At 39.5% G+C, this 20,217-nt stretch overlaps 1 protein-coding gene across 1 annotated transcript in view; it reads left to right on the forward strand.

The window, feature by feature from the left end:
- MTA1-like (metastasis associated 1-like) overlaps positions 1-20,217 on the forward strand; it is a 60,524-nt gene that overhangs the window by 24,807 nt on the left and 15,500 nt on the right. The window contains exons 3-4 of the mRNA XM_074094804.1: positions 11,425-11,532; positions 13,653-13,676. Coding sequence (XP_073950905.1) covers positions 11,425-11,532; positions 13,653-13,676 — 132 coding nt within the window. The remainder of the gene's footprint in view (positions 1-11,424; positions 11,533-13,652; positions 13,677-20,217) is intronic.

A 20,217-nucleotide genomic window follows, 5' to 3' on the forward strand; every position in this document is an offset into this window, starting at 1 on the left:
ACATGCACTTGGGTGGTTTAATAAATTGTATAAGTTTCTTGACCTGTAACTGAATTTTGATTATAGTCTAAGATGCTTTCAGCACATTTCTTCCCATATGTGAATGTAGAGCAACTAGGAATTGGACTTTGTGATATCCGAACCGAATCCCACTTATTTGATATCGTTCTTTCTGATTCAATAAAAAAAAAATGTTTTCGACCTAAACTCCGGCTTGGGCATCGGCCAGAATATATTAGAAGATTTTGGCGAAACCGAAGGTTTAGGCCGCTTGTAGACGTCCGTTGTTTTCACCGGTTCGGTTTCAAACGCCACTTGGTCTAAATATGAAGAAGTATTTTATTCCTTAGACCTATATTATGCCTATCTACTAACTATATAACATACGGTAAAGAAATATGTTCATGTCTAAAATTATTTTTTAAAACAAGCTTTTATTGCCGACTGTGCATACTTTCTTTTGCTTAATCAAGGCAATTGTGATGAGCCCAAACATGGCGGGACTATCTTATTGTTTCGTTACTCCATCAGCAGTTCAGCTCTATGGTACCATATTATTACATTGTCAGCAAATACACGCATGTATAGCAAATTTGAGCACAATCGTAAAGTTAAATAAAAGCTTGTCTAATAGTTATTTGTTATGCAAGGGTGGAAAGTTACTGTTTGGCACGAGTGCTTGTAATTTAAACCCGAGCAAGCGAAGGATTCTGGTCAAAAAAGGAATCCTGAGCGTTGCTGAGGGTTTCAAGGCACGAGATGCTAAACAACTTTACAGCCGAGCGAAACACACAATTTTTCACCTCACTACAGGGAAAAAATAGTAGTTGAATAAAAATAAATTTAATTTAATAAAATAATTGACTATCAACAATTAATTTTTAACAATAAGAATAAAATATTAGGACAATAAGCGGATTTAAATATTTTCATCTCTCCTGTTTGGAAAGTTTAATTTTCATGGGAAGATGCGCCGGGTGATAAATTGCGTGTTCATCTCTAGGGTGGAAAGTATTTTTTTTAACGAATAGCCACGGAGTTGAAGATAATTGAGTTACGTCATATTTTTTCACGTTTTGGCATGGCCATCTAGATGCAGACCAACTAGATTACAGGCCTACCACGCAGTGCAAAATTCGAACTCCGTTTCTTGCCGTCCAGCACACGCTAATAGGATTTAATACGAGAGTGAGCGGGACGGTCCGATTTCGAAGGAATTTCGTGGTAGGTAGCCCTCCAGTCTAGTCGGCCGCGGCTAGTGGCCAGTGTGAAAATGTTGGAGGTTAGATATGGGTCAATTTAATGTATTTATATCTTACTTTGTAGTTTTAATTCATTATTATTTTTCAATTATCTTACTATATTTTCATTAGTAACTAAGTAATTATTAATTATATCATATTCACAATACATTATAATTCTGTAAATTTATTTTCCTCACAGTCGAAATGAAAAGTAGAATGTTTAAGTCGGGTTAAATTAAGTACCCATTTTACCCTCGAACTATTTGCGCCAGAAATATCTCAGGTGGAATAGTTCACTTTCCACCCCCCTTGGTTGTCAAACTAAAAACGAAAACTGCAGGATTTATTAGAAATCATATTTCGAGTAGAAGCTATCCTATCAGACTATCACACATAAGTAGGTATGCATGCCAGCAAGCAATCTAAAATTCAAACTTTATTACGTGTATTTTATTGTTTATTCCGCCTGCAGTTTGACTCCCATTGATTTTTGATGTTGTAAATTAATTTTATTTTATCCCACAGGAACACTTTACCGGGATAAAACTATTCTATGTCCTATCCTAGCAGACACACACTGAAATTTTGCACCCACCTACCTGCGTGCTAAATTTTAGCAAATCCCGTTCAGCTGTTTACGCGTGATTGTAACAAACAAACTTTCGCATTTATAATATTAGTGTGAAGTCGTAATGAAGCCTACTCAAAAAGATTTCGTACGTATGGTAGTGAGACTAATTTGTGTTTAGACCACTTGCATTTTTGACGAGATGAGATTTAGACTAAAAACGTTTTAGACCAGTTGCATTTTAGACGAGAAGCGTTTTAGACGAGTTGCATTTTTAGACCAGTTGCGTTTTAGGCGAAAAGCGTTTTAGACCAGCTTTCAGTTGCGTTTTAGACCATTTGCTACTTAGACCAGTTGCCTTTTAGACCACTTGCTACTTAGACCTAGACCAGCTGCTTTTTAGACCACATGCTACATAGACCAGTTGCTTTTTAGACGAAGTGAGACTAACCCGACGGTCGTTGTTCGGAGAAAAAACAAAGGACGTCTACCAAGCGGCCTTAGATAGGTTTACACGCAATCACCGACAACGAGCACTTTTATTTATGAATAACATTCGGAATTGGTGCTTTAGTTAGGCGGTAAAGTTAAATTTGCTGCCATGGCAGGAGTCCATTGCAATATTAGTAAGTATCGTACAAAATTAAACACTAAAGAAAAGTTATCTTCGTTGTAGATTTTATTTGTTATAGTAGACTACTATCCAAGCTTTAAAAATAGTTTGTGTGTTCGGAGCACTAACACTTTCACGTGTGAATGAAATTTCGACTACGGCCAAAAACTGCCCTTTGGTCGAGCAAGGTTCTTCCGTCAGGCCGTGCTACTTAACTTAGAAATCTTTGAATAATATTGTCGCTTATTTCCTTTTTTATTTAAATTTTCCATTGCCCAATCACGTTCTCAATAAATATCTGTGTCAGTTTACATTTACAAATACATACATAATAATCATTTGGTTTGCGGTTTGTGTATTTAATTTACCCGTAGTCGGTAAGTTAAGCTACCTTGGAGGAACCTAACATTTGCCCTACGTATTATTCACTGTTAGTTAGTGCTTTCGTTTACTATTGCTTATGCGTTAGTTTGCTTTACATTTGCACTAGCCCGTGATATTTCGCACTTTCTTTAGGTCATTAGATGTTGAAGTTGTTTGCCTAGTTGCGAGATCTCAAAACCGGAACAAGGCTCGTTTAATACACTTTCTTGTAAATGTGCAGGTTTTTGTGAATAAATAAACCTGTTAATGCTAGACACTGTTATTATCGGTGTAGACGGTGTACAGTAGTAGAAGTCATGGGCACGGGTAGTGCATCGTTAACACGGTTCCCATGGGGATCCTAATGAAGAGCACAAACAGCTTCACGCTCTACCGGGTCGCCGCGCCGCTAGAGCGCGCGGCCGCGGTCGCGTCGGGACGCGGCGGTGACGTCACCTTCAACGACGCTATGGTGGCTCTGGGGGCACGTGGAGGCCTCGGCCCGGCCGGCGCGGGCGCAACGAAAGTGAGACCGCGGGCGGGGTACGGGGCAGCCACCAACCGGGTCGACGAACCTCGCGCATCCAACCGATCCGCACTTGTAAAACACCGTCGCATTGTTTTACCATCCCATACCGGCTAACGTACATTCTAACATTTTTCTCCCCGACACTGAACTCGACATTTTGAAACACTTAGCGCATTAAAATGAACAAGCGGTCAAGCGTGATATAAGATAGTATACCCTCATCCCATACGCTTGCTTTATATAGTCACATTACTTTGAAACATTATTTATCTCTATACTAATCTATAACAATAAATAAAATAATAAAGTGGCACCTATATTTTTTATAGTAAGAGTATGTACCGTCAGAGGTAATATTTGAAACACCTAAACAGATTCTAAAAATTGTTTAAAGTAATAGAAAGTTAGGGATTTTTAGTGATCCCTGATTAAAATCAGTTGGTAAAGTTTATGCCTTATTTATTGTATATAAATAATAACAGTGAGTTTTTATTTATCTTACGTTAAAATATCGGCGTTACAATTAAATATAATGTAGATTTTTATCTGAAATTCCTTGAAGAAGCCTTTGTGTGATTGTAAAAATGCCGAAAGAGTTATCTTAAAAAGAAACTTCGACTTCGACTAGCCAGAAATTAGTTGTTTTGTCACCGGACTTAAAAAAGATAAACAAGATTAGATAAAGATGTGTATCTATCATAGATGGTTCGGTTGAACGGTATTTTTTCTTGCAATTATTCAACGGAAGCTGGCAGTTGAAGCTAGTATCCGTCACTTGCGTCGGTGAGGCTCGAGAACTCCCTGTATACAGTATACTCCCTCTATGGGGATGCGGAAACGACGATTATAGTCAGGTATAACTTGCGCTGTGCCATGGCACTGTTGATTATGATAATAATATGAATATAGATGGATCAAGAACAGTTAGAACCATTAGTGTCCGAGATATTCCATTTCGTTGGAATTTTAGTGGCCATCCGTAGATTTTTTACATGTGGTTCTGGTTACGAATAGCGCTAACCCATTTATTTCCATGAGTGTCGCAAAAGGCGACTGAGGGATTAATTTAAGAGGGTGGGTTGCTGCGTTCATCTGGGTACAAAACTCGCTCATGCTAATCGGCTAACCGGCCTACCTAGCATGGCGATTATGGCCACCACTCCTAAAACATCGAATAACACCCAAATAACATCCAGAAATCGGCTACCAGTCTCAGTAGCTTTGCTATTCCGAGCCATGGTAGAGGCCATGGTGACGCTGGACAAGGAGTGCTGAGAATCTCCTGCAGAAGCGTGCTGGAAAGAAACGCGGGAAGCCATTGGCTCCGGGTCACCCAAATTCGATAGTCGTGGAGATCCTTGGGGAATGAGATCACGAAATTCCTAGGCATATCGTGAAATGGCGCCATTTCATGAATTGGCTAAAGGACATCCGCCAGTCAAAACTCACCGTTTCACGATTTGCCTAGTGGTGTTTAAAATGCGATTTTACTCACTGATTTCTCATAGCAAAACCTGCCTGTTTGAGGTGCTGAGGTGAAAATATTATATTTGACCGATTAGTGTCCCGAAGTCCCGAGAACGCATCTGGTTAATAATTTATCTTGGGATTAGTAAATCTGCTTAATATACTTACTAGCTGGCGTTTAAGTTTAACTGACTAAAAACGTTTGCAGTAGGAAAGTATTTCCCATTTGTGTATTTAGGTTAATGACATGAATTAAGAGAAAGTTTTGTAGTTTACCTTTGACTGTGGACCACAATAGTGGAATTAAGGTCTAAAGTTCATAAAAGTGTTTCCCCCTTATTCATAAAAAGTTACAGACAATGTGTCAGATAAAGACAAACGAATGTTAACACAAGCATGGTTTATGAATATGGAGAAGTCTTTATTTGAATTTATGCATATGATGTCAATCTATTGACAAACTTCGCTTCTATATCATATCAGTCATTTAAATAGAGCTCTAACTAATCTATTCTAATTTCATTTTAGCTGTGTGATAGATAATTACACATTGGAATAGATGCTGACGTTGAGGTAGTTTTGTTTAAAATCAAGGTCGGTCGGTTTGAGGCTCTGCAGGTGCCATTCCGCGTAGATCTCATATAAGGGGCAATACACATATTCACAAGCGTTATAGACGGGTACGATTATTATTTCAACCGTTTACAAAAAAATATGTATCCTATGCTTCTATTTTCTTAATGCCCCTCGACAATCTTCCGAATGTTTTCAATTTCGTTCAATCCCTTTGAACGGTGAGATGGCAATCGTAAAATGGTACGGTTATGTGTTTCTATTATTTGGTGATCATGATCACTCAATAGCAAACTGTGTAATTAATTAATCGAAAACGGACAACAGGTGAAACACACAGTTTGATGACGGAGCAAGAGCAGAAGCACTGTACATTCAGTGTCAAGTATAAGGGAGCGACTAGCTTAGCTTCCTCGGATATAATATTGGAACCGTTTAACGCCTTTGAAAATTGAGTCGTGTTGCGATGTATTTGAGCACCTCGGCCGTTCCCTCATATTTGATGTTGACTAGAATTTTGGGAATGAGTATTTGAATTAGATAAACATCCTGTAGTTTCAATTCGTGGGACAGATAGAACTAAATGAGACGATCAGTTGGGTAAGGTCGCGCACACAACATACAGCGCAATGTAGTAGATAGATGCTGCAAATTCATCATATATTCGCTCACTAGAGCTCGAGAGGAGAGATATTCAAAAGTGAATCTTTTTAAGTACCTACAGTCCCCATTCGGTTGAGCTCATTAAAAACTAACAACTGATGCCATGTGGGTTAGATTTGAATCAATGTATGGTAATAATCATCATTGCTGCTCAATGCTCATATAATGATCAGATCACCAACATTTTACAAGTTGCACCCATGCGAAGCCAAGATGGGTCACTAATGTTTCATACAATAATATAATGCCACGTGGGCTTCCTAAGCCACAATCGATTTATTCGAAGATATTTTGGCAATAAATGACAGCTTAGCATATCTTTAAAACATTAATTGTGTCGAATAAAGCGGGCCGGCTTCCCTCACCGGCTCCATACAAGCTCCGTAGCGTGCGTAAAACCGGTTATTGTAATCGTAATGACAACGCTGTCGGAGTTCTAGACTAAACGAATGTTATAAAAAGTTGGGCCCACTGAATCTTAAAGCATAAACACACCGAATAGTGTTTATTTATTTTGGCCAGCAATTGTTCGTGAAAAGACTAACCTACCCTTAAAAGGGTTAACGCCCTCGAAATGTATAGGAATTTTACCGTGCGTAGCGAGCGCTTGTAGTAAGTACCTAAGCGAATTTTAGTGCTCAGAAAATTCAGTTTAAATTAGGTCACTTAACGCGATAATTTATTTATTTATTACTTAAATAATGAAGCAATAATTGATAAATCCGTTTACTGCAATATTGTGAGACGAAGTCGTCAACATCTTCTCACGGGTCGTTAACTTGCACATCGATGCTGAAGCCGTTCAAATATTAGTGTTTGCGATTTGTGTGAGCCGTGAGCTTCAAGCTCACGGCTAAAAGTAAAAACGTCTTTTCCTTGTTTGTCAATAATGCAATACTGTTTAAGTACTCGGTTAAAACGCATTAATATAAATAACGACATCCCTCAAACAGGGTGGTGCATACAAAGAATATCTCGTGCAAGGATCACTTTTACAAGAACTTATTGTCTTAACACTTGCCTGTAGTTAGGATCGCGTCATAGAGTCGAGTCCCGCGTGCATGCTCGGATACGTAGAACCTTGTTAAAGTGAACCGATGTTGTGTCATTAGAGAGCGTGAATATTTAACTAGAGACGGCGGGCTCGGGGTGCGGTTTTACTCCCATTCCCGGTTGGAATATAGGACTGCTGGGATTACCTTCTCATTGAATTGATTCTGTTTGCTGATATAAAAGCCGCGATCGAATTTCATTATAAGAATTTTAAAGAAAACGAATAATTTGATTATTAGGTAGGTACACATCTATAACGGTCTTACAGGACTATATACTTGATATTAAACCTGAATAGTATTGGGATTTAAATAAGTCCTCTTAATTCTGAAACGACAGTCAATCAATGTAAAAACAATAACTATACGTGTGCAATCTGTAATGAGATTAGGTTTTTATTTATATTTATCTTACCTAATCTTTGGATTCAATCACCCCGCCAGATACTCTAAATTAATCGATTTGTATTGTGTTATTTGGTGGGACTCAATCAAGATGGGGTCATCCTGGCCGCCCAAAAGTCTCACCCGCGAAGTGGAGAACAGTCATATCCTATCGATTTGTTAAGATGGCGTGCGCGGAGGGGGCGGGGGCAGGTCGGTGCGGGGCCGCAGCCTCCGCGCGGCTGCAGGCTCCCGTTGCACCTGCCACCTGCCCGCAGCCCGCGCCGAACGAGATGCATCACACACTAGCGACACCAGCCCTCTTAGTGCATGAGCCTGACGCTATCTTCCACGCATTAAACCCCCCCCCCCCCATCGCAATTTCCGCAAACAAAGCCAATTCTGACTTGACGAGCGCGGTACGAGCACACCTCCGTTGTGTCACGGGCACTCTGAAACTGAATATAAAGTTGTTGTAAATACTAACTAATTCAATACTTAGAGTGCAACTAAAAATACGTATAAGAACGTATGGAACGAGACCTAAACGATACAAACTAAATTGTATAGTGTAGGCTCCAAAACATACTTAGCCGAATTGTCCGACATATAAGTACGTTTCCAAGTAAATTTTAACACCAATGCTGTCATACTACAACTGACCATACTCAATTACTCTATCAAGACAACAATTAGGTTAAGTTGTCTCCACGATGTCACGTGGCACTGTTTATTAGTCCGCTACTTCACATATATGTAGTAAGTAGTAAACAAACTACTAGCAAAGTGTGTTAGATAATCCTAACACTACACGTTTTAAGCCGCATTCACATTGAAATGTGTTGTGTTGATCTCTCTCTCTCTCTCTCTCTCTCCATACTAAATCAGATAAATATTAACGCAACCATATAAAACTTATGAAACCGATACCGTTCTGATGCGTCACGACACAACACGATAGATAAATGTAAATGCGGCTTTACACTATGCTGCTTGCCTTAAGCTTTGAAAACGAAATTTACGATTGTCACTTTAGCTACTGACGACATGGTGACATCGCGGACAGCAGATGCACATCATACCTGCTAAGCTAACATAACGCTTTAGCTACTTGACCGCATAGTACGCAGTGCTAAACTAACATCATTCGTACTTGTCACCACTTCTTAACCACGGAGCGTCCTGACGACATAGATCGCACTACATCGACCGCTATCTTCATACATAACCGTGACATAATATGACACATGGAGCACACAATCCACGCGACTCATGGAGCGAATCACGATGCTCGTACGGCATGGACATGTGCTATGCTTACAATGCACACGAAGAAAAAAATGTCTTCCCAAATCTGCTCTAAAATATCTAAGCATAAAGCTCAACCAAATTGATGTTGGCCTCATAGATCCCATTGATACCAACAATTTTGATAGTTTATCAAAAGTTAGTAAAATTGCCACATCCATAGGTCTTAGATCAGATTAGAACAGCAGATCGGGCAACGAAGTGTATATTTTAGTATAACGGTGCAGTTTGTGTGCAATTTGTGGTAGCCTTACGAGTGGAGTGATTTGATTACAATAAACGACATGTTATGGTTGTACAACTTTTCGTTCCCTAATAAATTTGTAACAATCCACGGTAATATGTTATGTTTTAATTAAGTAATATCCCCGAAAGTAAATGTATGAATTGGACGCATTATTTTAAGTCAATTGGTTCATAATCTGTTTAGTAGTTCCAGAGATATGCCTGCCGGCTTCCTACATACAAACAGACAAACCTTTCAATCAATCAATCATTTGTTGTGCATATAAGTTCAGGTATTACAAAAAGTTGCAGTTCCATTGGCATATATATCTTTATTGTGCACTAATGTTAATAGAAATAGATTGAGGTAAATATTATGAGATTTATGAGGAAACATTGTATATACTTATTATTAATTTAACTACTCAATTTTAGCAGTATCCCCTCAAGAAAAATGATTTTACGAAACAAAAATGCATTTATAGAGTACCTGTTATATTAAGTTTGCATATATAGAAGAAAGATAAAAACAAAGATTAGCGAGTATTGTCGGAAATGATCCGTCGGTGTGCATTGTATGGCAACCTTCAGCGCGGGCTCTTCGAGTCGCGCCCCCGGCCGAGTCCGAGTCCCCTGCGACCGAACCCCGTCAAGGTCGCAGACAGCTCCTGGCACATTTTTATTCGATTTTGCTCTATCATTTAGTAGGTTAAATAAATAGACGGCTGTTTATAAAGGAAAAACACAATGTTTCGTCTTGTTTCTTTTTTAGTTGCTGTAACATGAAACGCGTTAAGTAAGACCATTGAGCTAAGATGAGGTTATGTTTGTTTGAACTAGCGTACATTAAGATATTTAATATTTACAGTAAAAATACGTGTTAGGTGCTATAGAATAAATACCTAGACTGCCCCGGGCACATCGATAGGAATTGACAATAGATGTGAATGGAAGGGTGGCCATTTGCTACATTGCTACCATGCGTCAGTTGTTTTTGGTTCAGTGTTTATTTCTGTCGAAGTCAACGGACGATACATAAGTATCAGACTTTTTTCTGTTGGGGTCTTGTTTCAATAGATATTAACAAACGAGAGATTTCAACGGCTTATTTCAATAGAGTGCCATAGTAACGACTTGATCTGACATGAAAATAAGATAAAATCCTGCGTCTTTTTTAGGGTGCCGAAGGAATCCTATTACTGAGACTGCTGTCTGTCTGTCCTTCCGTCTATCACACGGCTCTATCTCTTGAGTCGTAATAGTTAGATACTTGAAATTTTCATAGATTTATGTATTACTGTGGCCGCTATACTTAACAACAAATACTAGAAACAGAATAAAATAAATATTTAAGGGGGCTCCCATACAAGAGACGTTGTTTTGCTGTTTTTTGCTTGATATTAAGAACGGCAACAGGTAGACGCTTGAAATATGCACATTCATTTTATAATCACTGTAAAAATGAATAATTAAATTAAAATAAAATAAATATGCAAGGGGGGCTCCCATACAACAAACTTGATTGTTTTGCTGTTTTTTTTTTTCTAATGTCTTAATGTTGTATAGATAATGGTACGGAACCCTTCGTACGCGAGTCCGACTCGCACTTGGCTTTTTTTTAAATATACTGTCAACCTTAGCCACTTAGAAAATTTTACTCATTTGTGTTTCAGTAAACTCTTGTCTGTACTACAGGCGTGAGGCCTATCCCAATAAAGCTTGAAACAAGTTCTTCAGTTTAAAATAATAAAATAATCTGTAGCAACGGCTATACATATAACAAGCATAAACTATTGACGACAGTTCACTACAGGAAGTCATGCCAAGACACAATATGTGTATCCTGTTTTATTATCGCGCAGTCTCAATTAACTCGTGTGAGCGTTACCTATTCCAGCTCGTTTAATTATACGAGTAAGGCCGATCCTGGCAATAATGGTGGCTGGACCTGGCATAATGACATTACATACTATAGTTACCAATGTTACCATCACTGTCAGTCAGTACCAATTAAGTTAATTAATACCATATTTTATGTCTCTTAATTATGAACATTTACACATCAATTGTAAATGTAGGGAATTCTATAAATTACACTATGCATGGTTCTGATTATCAACTTGGTATGGCACCAATTGTAAATGTTCCATCAAGCTAAAAAGTGGGTTGATTTTGAATGCGCGTTACTTTTATGCTAGATACGATACGACTCTACGTTTTAGGTACGAACGATATGTGACTTGAATGGGAATGATGAAAATATGCACGAAGCTAGTTTTATTTCGTCTACCAAGTTTTGCTTTTTGCTAAACTCACGATGAGCGCCAATTAAATTGGTAAAATTGTTATGGTTTGTGTAGCCTCGCTAATAGGCATCTTAGTTTCCAGTTAAATAGGTTAGGTGTGTAGATTTTAACATTTTGTTTTTGTTACAGTGGCCCAGTCAGAAGACTCACCAATTGCAATGAAACTCAAAAAAATATGTCTAAAGACGCCAGTCGGGGAAGAGCAAGCAGCACAAGCAGTTCTAGACCCCGCGATAGGTAAGCCATTTAAGAAGAAAACTAACTATATCCATTTTGACGACCAGATGGCCTAGTGGTTAGAGAACCTGACTACGAAGCTTGAGGTCTCGGGTTCGATTCCCGTGTCGGGGCAGATATTTGTATGAAAAATACGAATGGTTGTTCTCGGGTCTTGGGTGTTTAATATGTATTTAAGTATGTATCTATCTATATAATTATATTTATCCGTTGCTTAGTACCCATAACACAAGCTTTGCTAAGCTTACTTTGGGACTAGGTCAATTGGTGTGAATTGTCCCGTGATATTTATTTATTATCTCTTTGGATGCCACGTTCGTCCCGAGACGACAAAAATAAAATTCTGAAAATCGTTCCATAGGCGCCACGAAATGCCGACATGGTACAGTCAAGGGCAAAGATATCGACACGGCCAAAGTTGCAAAAATATGTATACGCGACTCTATGAACTTAACATTAAGGCCGTGTATACATATTTTTGCAACTTTGGCCGTGTCGATATCTTTGCCTTTGACTGTACCTATGGTACGATTTTTCAGCCGTCGCGTTTTGACGACCGTGGCTTTTAAAGGGTTATAACAACCCTATTTTAATTTAATACCTACACTACAGCACATAATAGCATTACATACTTAGCCATCTAGTAAAAAAAATGCGACATTTACGTCGCACGAGCCGCAGGCGAGAGCAATAGCTATAAACAAACAGGCTTTCATCATCCCCATTCTCAAAGTTGTGATGGCCACTGTTTACACAATTTTTCGTCTTCCGCTGTCCTAAAAGTGGTATTTTCAGACTGCGTCACTTGCGGTAAGTAAATCGTGATTACGTCCCAAGCTGACGTAACAAAGTAACATCTGTTACATGAACGTGCAAATCTCCCAAACCGATAAGAATGATAAGTTCGCGTGTTAAGTCCTTTTTAGCAAAATCTCCATCTATTCGAAAAGTACCTACCAACTACTGTCTAGTAAATAAATCGTGCTAAATTTCTCTTTTGATTATAAAACTGTAGCAATTATTCCAAGCGCTGCTTGCTACCAGTTTTGCCATATATTTGTTTTTACTTATGATAGTCTACTAGTGTGTCTTCCACACTCGGGGTGGGAAAAGCCTATTACCTACTAATGGTCGAGCAATGAACAAAGAAATCGCATCGACATCTTCCCTCACGCGCTTGTTCAGCTTTCGCGGACCGAAAGCACCTAAATCTGGAGGAACCCTAAATGATTGCTAGAAGATTTTTTTGCTCATTCCATGGTTGTTACTGTTATTTGTTGTAGTTCGTCAAGCACGATTTACATTCGATATAAAGAAAATAAATATCCGGAAAATATTGCTTAATAGTGTTCTTAAAAGGATCTTAGTTCGCAGATAGCGTTTAAAAGCGCAATTAAAAAACCTAAAACGTATTAGGGTTCCGCACCTAGAGAGGAACAAAATTAACCCTTCCTCTCAGCCAGTTTGCTCCGAAAGTACTGAACCGATTGAGTTGAAAAATGGTGCCCATAATTTTCTTAAGTAAGAGCCCACCCCTAACGGACGCAAAAACACAAAACCGGACGTGTAACGTAAATAAACCAATTTCAAAATGGGGGCCACTTTTGGGGGTCAAATTAAAAATTTAAGTTCTTTAAGAAAAAGTGGAAAATCTTGCAATTTACCCCTGCTCCGGACCAAGGGACCTAGAATTTAGAATAAAAGAAACTTACATAAAATAGTTCTGTACCTTTAGATTATAGGAAAACCTATAAGAAATCTGATAGTAGTAGGTACCTACTTAAAATAACATAGGAAATTGTCATAATGTTTAACAAAGTTTGAAACCCTGTCCACGGGTCCACGCGAGTTTAACTCACACTTCTGCCCTCCTAAGCCAAAGGCGACTATTAAAAAAAAAACACGAGTTATTAATACTATTTTGTAGCTTGAAACATTCTGCATCACATGGTGTAAATGATAGAAAAACGATTTTTTTTTGAGATAGCGCCTTTTAGCTTATTCGTTTTTTTTTATTTAAAAAATATATTTATTATGTAAATGTATTGTAAACTTATTTCAATTGAATTCGTCTTATCTGTGCCTACTATGTTTTGACCGTCATCTTTTTGTCTACCTAGGTAACTTCGACGTCGGAACTGAACGTAAGTTTACATTTGTCACTTATATTACTTTACTTTGTTATGATTACTTCGTCTTGCTTGGCACTTTCCTTTATTTCGTTAATATTTAATGCTGTCACATGTCATGGCGTCGGCCATCCCGCTGATTGAATTGTGCTTTTATTTCTCATCGCGCGACTGAACGGGGCTATGATGTCATCGATTTAATTGCGGCGGCCTCTTCATTACCTATATCAAAGTAACATTAATTTGTGTCTTCGCTAAAGCGAACATACGTGACTTTACAAATCGATTTAACTTCCCTCAGTGGATATTTCGTTTCATTCTTAGTCTCTACTAAAACCCATTGAAGCTTCTAAGCGGTCATCCATAAAGTACGTCACACATTTTCAAGCGGTTTGTGACAGGAACAAAATAATAGCAATCCGTGTGACAAGGGGGGGGGGGTGCTAAAAAGAGTCAAGGATCAAAATTGGGGTTACATACTTGGCCCCTAAATTTCTAAATTTGTTGTCACTATGGTCCTGGCTGATGGTGATTTTAGTGAACCAAGCTCACTTCTCAGTTTGTTTTTCTCTGACGAGCGGTATACCTATCCCGCTAATTTCAATCTTGATGCCTCTTGAAACGTATGCATGAAACTATAACTGAAGGCGAAGGACTATGTGCATGATGTTATGGGTTTATTTACGCATATATCACATTAGCTCATTAGTTTTATTTATATATTCGTTCATTTACTTTAAATTCTATGTGAAAATCTGTGCACTTAAAACATTAAGAAGTTAGGTATTGCTAGCGAGCAGAGTTTACTGTGCGTGACGGTTTACATCACATTGCTCATCGCGTATATAGACATGCTGGCATGTACTGTTGGCCGCTTATGTTGATATAATTTATATATATATAGGTAGTCGTGCACAGGTCGTTAATGGTGTACGTGGATCTGTTGTGTGGTACGCGGGTGGAATAACCTATAATTAGATGCGCGTACACCAATCCTCAGGCGAGGAACTCGTGGACGTCTCGCTCGCCCGACATCCGCTAACCAATTTAATGCAAAGCAGTCATCCTATCACTGCATATCTACATCGACTGCTGGCTCAAAACTTTGATTAACCTTATGTTTCCGGATTGTTCTCACCAATTCTGTGTTGACGTCACCTAAAATAATACGAATACAAAGGTATACCTATTACCTATTGGTCATCGTTGAGCTATTGACATGATTATTGAAGATTAGCAGTAAGGACTTGACATGGGGAGGTATGAAGGTGTGGCAAATTATCAAGTGACACAGTCGTTGCTGGTCTCGCGCGTTTGATCTAAGTGAAGGATTCGTATCGGTGAGCGGGAGCGTCGGCAGGCGTCCCGGGCGGCGGGCGCGCCGCTGCAGCGCGGCGGCTTGCTCTCGCCGTGCGTGTGGCGTGGCGTTGCAACTCTCCTCCACGGCCGGTAATTTGATTGGGCCCGAGCTGTCACCTATGTGCCGCAGTCGCCCGGCCGTCGCTCGCCAGCTATCGATTAGAGACCCCCCCCCACTCTCTTACCCCGCGCCGCCCGCGAACCGGATCTCGTCACGCCGCCATTGTGTACCCGCGACGCTTAAAACGCATTCGTTTCTCCCGATGCGAAAACGACGCATTCCTTCCGCGCGCCCGCCCGCACCCCGCCGCCGCCGCCGGCCGCGCCGCATCGCGCCACGCAGGGCCAGTCGACCGACCCTCTCATTACACTTTTACCACATTACCACTCCGACTCCGCCACTCGGCCGCCGACCGCGCCAAACAAAACCGACCATTGACAATCATTTCATATCTCGAATGAACCGTAAACTTCCACAGTATTCGCTCGTAACAAAACGAAGTCTATAACAATCAACCGATGCGTGTCTTGTTTATGACACAGGCTAACGTTTTTTGTAAAAAACTGACAAAGAAGAAGCATTGTTCCAACACAACAACACTCACAGTTTCACATTTAAAAAAACCCGACACTAATTAAAATCTATCTGCTTAAATGACAGAACTGAACCCGTTTTCTACACAAGTTATGCCTAGCCCTTCTCAGGCTAAGCACATATGCTGCGCGCACGCAAGGTAACGGAGGATTATGGTAGCAATAGCAATAGGCACCGCAAGTATTCAATAAACTGATATGCAGAGAGTGGCTGGTGAGGTGATAGTGTAAAATGGAGTGCTTACCAAGACTAGAATTTCTCAAAATAGCAACAGGATATTTAATGTTCCTTTGTTATTTTTTTCCGAATGCATTTTACACAGCTATGTAGTTAGTTTCATTAGGATCAAGCTTACAACATTCCTTCGCCCTACATTTTTAGGGTTCCGTAGCCAAATGGCAAAAAACGAAACCCTTATGGATTCGTCATGTCTGTCTGTCTGTCTGTCCGTCCGTATGTCAGAGCCACTTTTTCCGAAACTATAAGAACTATACTGTTGAAACTTGGTAAGTAGATGTATTCTGTGAACCGCATTAAGATTCTCACAAAAAAAAACAATTCATTTTGGGGGTTCCCCCATACCTACAACTGAAACTCAAAAATAGGATAGGTCTTCAAAAAATGATATTGAGGTTTCTAATATATTTTTTTTCTAAACTGAATAGTTTGCGCGAGAGACACTTCCAAAGTGGTAAAATGTGTGAAAACTGAAAAAAATATATGATGTACATTACCATGCAAACTTCCACCGAAAATTGGTTTGAACGAGATCTAGGAAGTAGTTTTTTTTTAATACGTCATAAATAGTACACCGCAATTCATTCAATCAACTCAAATATAAAAATAAATGTGTACGGAACCCTCGGTGCGCGAGTCCGACTCACACTTGCCCGGTTTTTTCTTACGTAATTTTGTTGAGCAGAATCTTATTGGTATGGGGTGCATAAGAAATAAATACCTAATATCGATTCCTCATTTACTATAGACAAGACGCCGAAAAATATAACGATTATTAGCATTAGCTCGCAATCAGGTTGGGTCACGTCATGAAGTAGTGGTGGAATTTTCATTTCTCATCACTGCTACGAAGACTTTTCAAGTACGCAAGCGGTAGATGATGAGTTTTCACATTTAGGAGAAGAATGTCAAGGTCATTATTTTGGTCATCCTCGTCAATATACCAGTAAGAAGAGAGCAACAGTGCATGAGCTTCATGTTGTAACGATTCCGTGTTCAATTATTGAGAGCAATTATAAACTCGAGTCCAGAATTAGACGAACTAGATTGACAGCTGAAAATGTTACCATACATAGCAAAAAAAAAAAGGAATGGGAATATGTCGATATAACCTTGTGTAGACGCGGAATGAAAATGTTTGTCACTTTTGGACTTTATTTTCATAGCTTTAAGCCTAAAAGTGACAAAAAGGATAACAACAAATTAAAAATAAATCAGTACCGTAACGAAAATTTTACAAGAACGGAAATACGTTCCGAGCAAATCTTGGCAGTCAAGTCGAATGACATATTATATTTATGGGTATAGCAACATTTATATTTTATGTTCCATGTTGGTATACTATTAAAAAAACTATTAAGCAATATGGCTGTTCTACTTGTAATGTGTGTAGGTACATTGAGCGAATAAAATAATTTGATTAAAGTAAAAGCCTAAAATGGCGGATGGCGTCCTTACCGATGTTCACCATTTTTTTCCCAATTTATCAAATAAAAGATTTCTTTTATTATTATTTCGTATGGAGTTTTTTTCTAACATCGATATTAAGTTTTTTCTTTATATCGATATTACAGCACTGGTGAACCTGTGGCAACATTTTTGTGTAATGAACTGTCAAGTTGGCTTGCCTAATTCTGGACTCGATTAAAATGAAATTGATTCAACTACTAAAAATGTACCTAGTTAATAAGTATTATGCACGTTAATTACAGCCGTAGTGGTCAACAAAACCACCAAAAGGGAGCAGTCGGTGTTGCAGCGGTCTTCCGAAAAAAAAATCTGTTAATTAAACAATATTTTCCAAAGGTAAACAAATTACCACGTTTGCTAATTATTATTTGCCGATTAACAATACCTTTGGGGGGAAATGCCTTATAGTCGCTACGCTTGGCAGGCGGGTTGGCGAACGCATTTACCTATACCAGATAGTTCGCAGAGGACGCTGCTGCCCATCCGCCGGTTTATATTAGTCGCCTCGGTGGATGCGGAAAGCACAAGACCGGCCGGCGGTCTGAGTGGAGGGAGAGCCTTGGAGGAGGCCTAATGTCCAGCAGTAGACGTTTTTCGGCTGACGTGATGATGATTACCAATACAGAAAGTTTCTTTCTTGTGCACATAATTTAACATAACGTTGAAAATCGTATGATCGCCATTTTTATCAAACAACCGATCATACTTTAGCCCTATATTGTTACGAAATCGAGTATTTACGTGTAATGAGACAAATTCGACAAAAACTCTTGGGGTATAGTCAGCAGCTGATGTAGATAAGCGGTTACGGTGTTAAAAATTATCTACACATGACCCTACTGCTAATTTTGAGCATCAGAACAACTTGTCTACTTCGCTGCTGACTGTACATAAAACGTACCAGTTCCGAATAACCAGGCGAGAGTCAACCTTGTCAAGTGAAGGTTTTGATTAATCATAATGCAACCCTCTAAACATCCCTCCTTTCTGTTTTACGAGTTAGTACTTATGTAAACAATACCTCTCCTTGCAGTCAGGTAAAAAACTACCGGCGTTGTTCCAAAAGCTAGGTCAGCTTAGGACCTAAGCCTTAGGTGATATGCTCTCTTCAGCTGCCAAATATGTCACGTACAAATCTGTCAATGTCAACAAAATAATAGAAAAGGCTAGTTTAGTATTGCGAAATCGCTGAGGCAATGTTACCAGTTTCTATACGTTCTTTTTATGACCCAAACTTATCCTCGGCTAAATAGCCTGGTTTTCTTTGGAGGCCTTTGTTGTTTGTAATCTACGAAAACTTTGTCGGAACTATTGAATCACAACAAACACAAGATGCACCAAAAATATCGTAACTTTCGATAGTGAACACAGTGGGGCTATTTGGGCTAGTACCGTTTGTTTTGTCGTTAATGGACATTAAGCTTTTAGGTACCTATTATGTGAGTTTAATCTGACCCCATATAATCTTTCGCATCTATCAAGTCTATACAATACCTACATCATGACCATGACTTTCCTTCTTGTGATACTGTAGTACTTACTGAGACACTTGTAAAAAAAATGAGGATTCATAAGGCTGACATTTCTACTCGTTTTGAGGTGAGGGTGCCTTACCCAAAGGGTACTAACGGGACACTGTTACTGTTACCAAGTCTCCGCTGTCTGTCCGTCCATCTGTCACATGTAAACCCTAATTGGAGGACACTTCAAATTTTCTCGGATTGTGTGGGTATAACTATTTTTGGTTACTGTGATAAAAAAGATTGAAAATAAAATACAAGAAAAAATTATAGGCACATCTCGTACAAGACGCGTATTTAAATATTCGGTGTTTGTGCTCGATATACCATTCCTGTACGTAGCAGTCCAACTCTCACTACTTAGAAAGTGCAGTATAGCTAGCATAAAATTTTGTAAAACGTCGTAGAGGACTCCAGGCCTCAGAACACAAATACGGGGAGAAGTTGATGATAGTCCATGGACGCGAGTCAAACTGCACTAATCTCAATACGGTTCCTTCATGTAGTTTTAAGCTAGCGAGCGGGGATTAGAAGTGTTAAAACGGTACTTTCAGAGTGATTTCCCATAAAGCTTTTTTATCATTAACGTTAAGAGTTAGCAAAGCGACGCGCTGGTTTGTTGAAGGGCGTGTTAAATTTTAAGACGCCATTAAAGTCAGTGACGTCTTTATTGTCATTGCACCGAGGACGTCGTTTAATTTTAAATCGTCCTAATTATTCATGGTATTATCTAATGTGTGCCAGCAAATAAATGAGAATTAAAAAAGCTACTGCTTGTTTAAGTTGGAAATTTACAAAACTTTTGCCGTGAAGGGTATCGATGATGTTAATGATGTAGATTAAACCCTTAGATTCCTGTGATGAGGATTGATTGTGCTAACTGCTAAGTTACGATTAGCATCCAAATCCGGGTCGAAGCATGACTGTTGTCTGTTGTTTGGGAATAGGTAGGACGTCATTGACCCCTGTGAAGAGAGCAGAGGCGTCGCGGTTTCGCCGCTTGGTACCTAGTCGACGGTTGCGCGCATGCCTGTTCCTAAGGTCGCGCCCGCCGCTGCTTTCTGATGGAAATCATTTCAATTAAAATCGCACTCGAGGATTTTTGTCTGGCATTGGCGGCGAAGGTTAACCTTCGCACCTGTTGTCTGCGGGCTTTGTCCGCGAGGCCGGCTGGAGACGTGCGGCCGCATCTTACCATCGGCCGCTGTTGTCACTGCGGTGTTTCGCGGGCGGCAGATTTATTTGGACGTACCCCCCCCCAGAGGGGGCGCGGGGCCGGGCGCGCCACCCACCACGCCACCTCCACACATTTGACTGGATCAATAAGTAAGCAAAGGATGCCCGAGCAGAAAAACCATACACCCGACCACCCCAA

Source organism: Choristoneura fumiferana, chromosome 11 (genome assembly GCF_025370935.1).
Source record: "Choristoneura fumiferana chromosome 11, NRCan_CFum_1, whole genome shotgun sequence".
Taxonomy (NCBI): Eukaryota; Metazoa; Arthropoda; class Insecta; order Lepidoptera; family Tortricidae; genus Choristoneura; species Choristoneura fumiferana.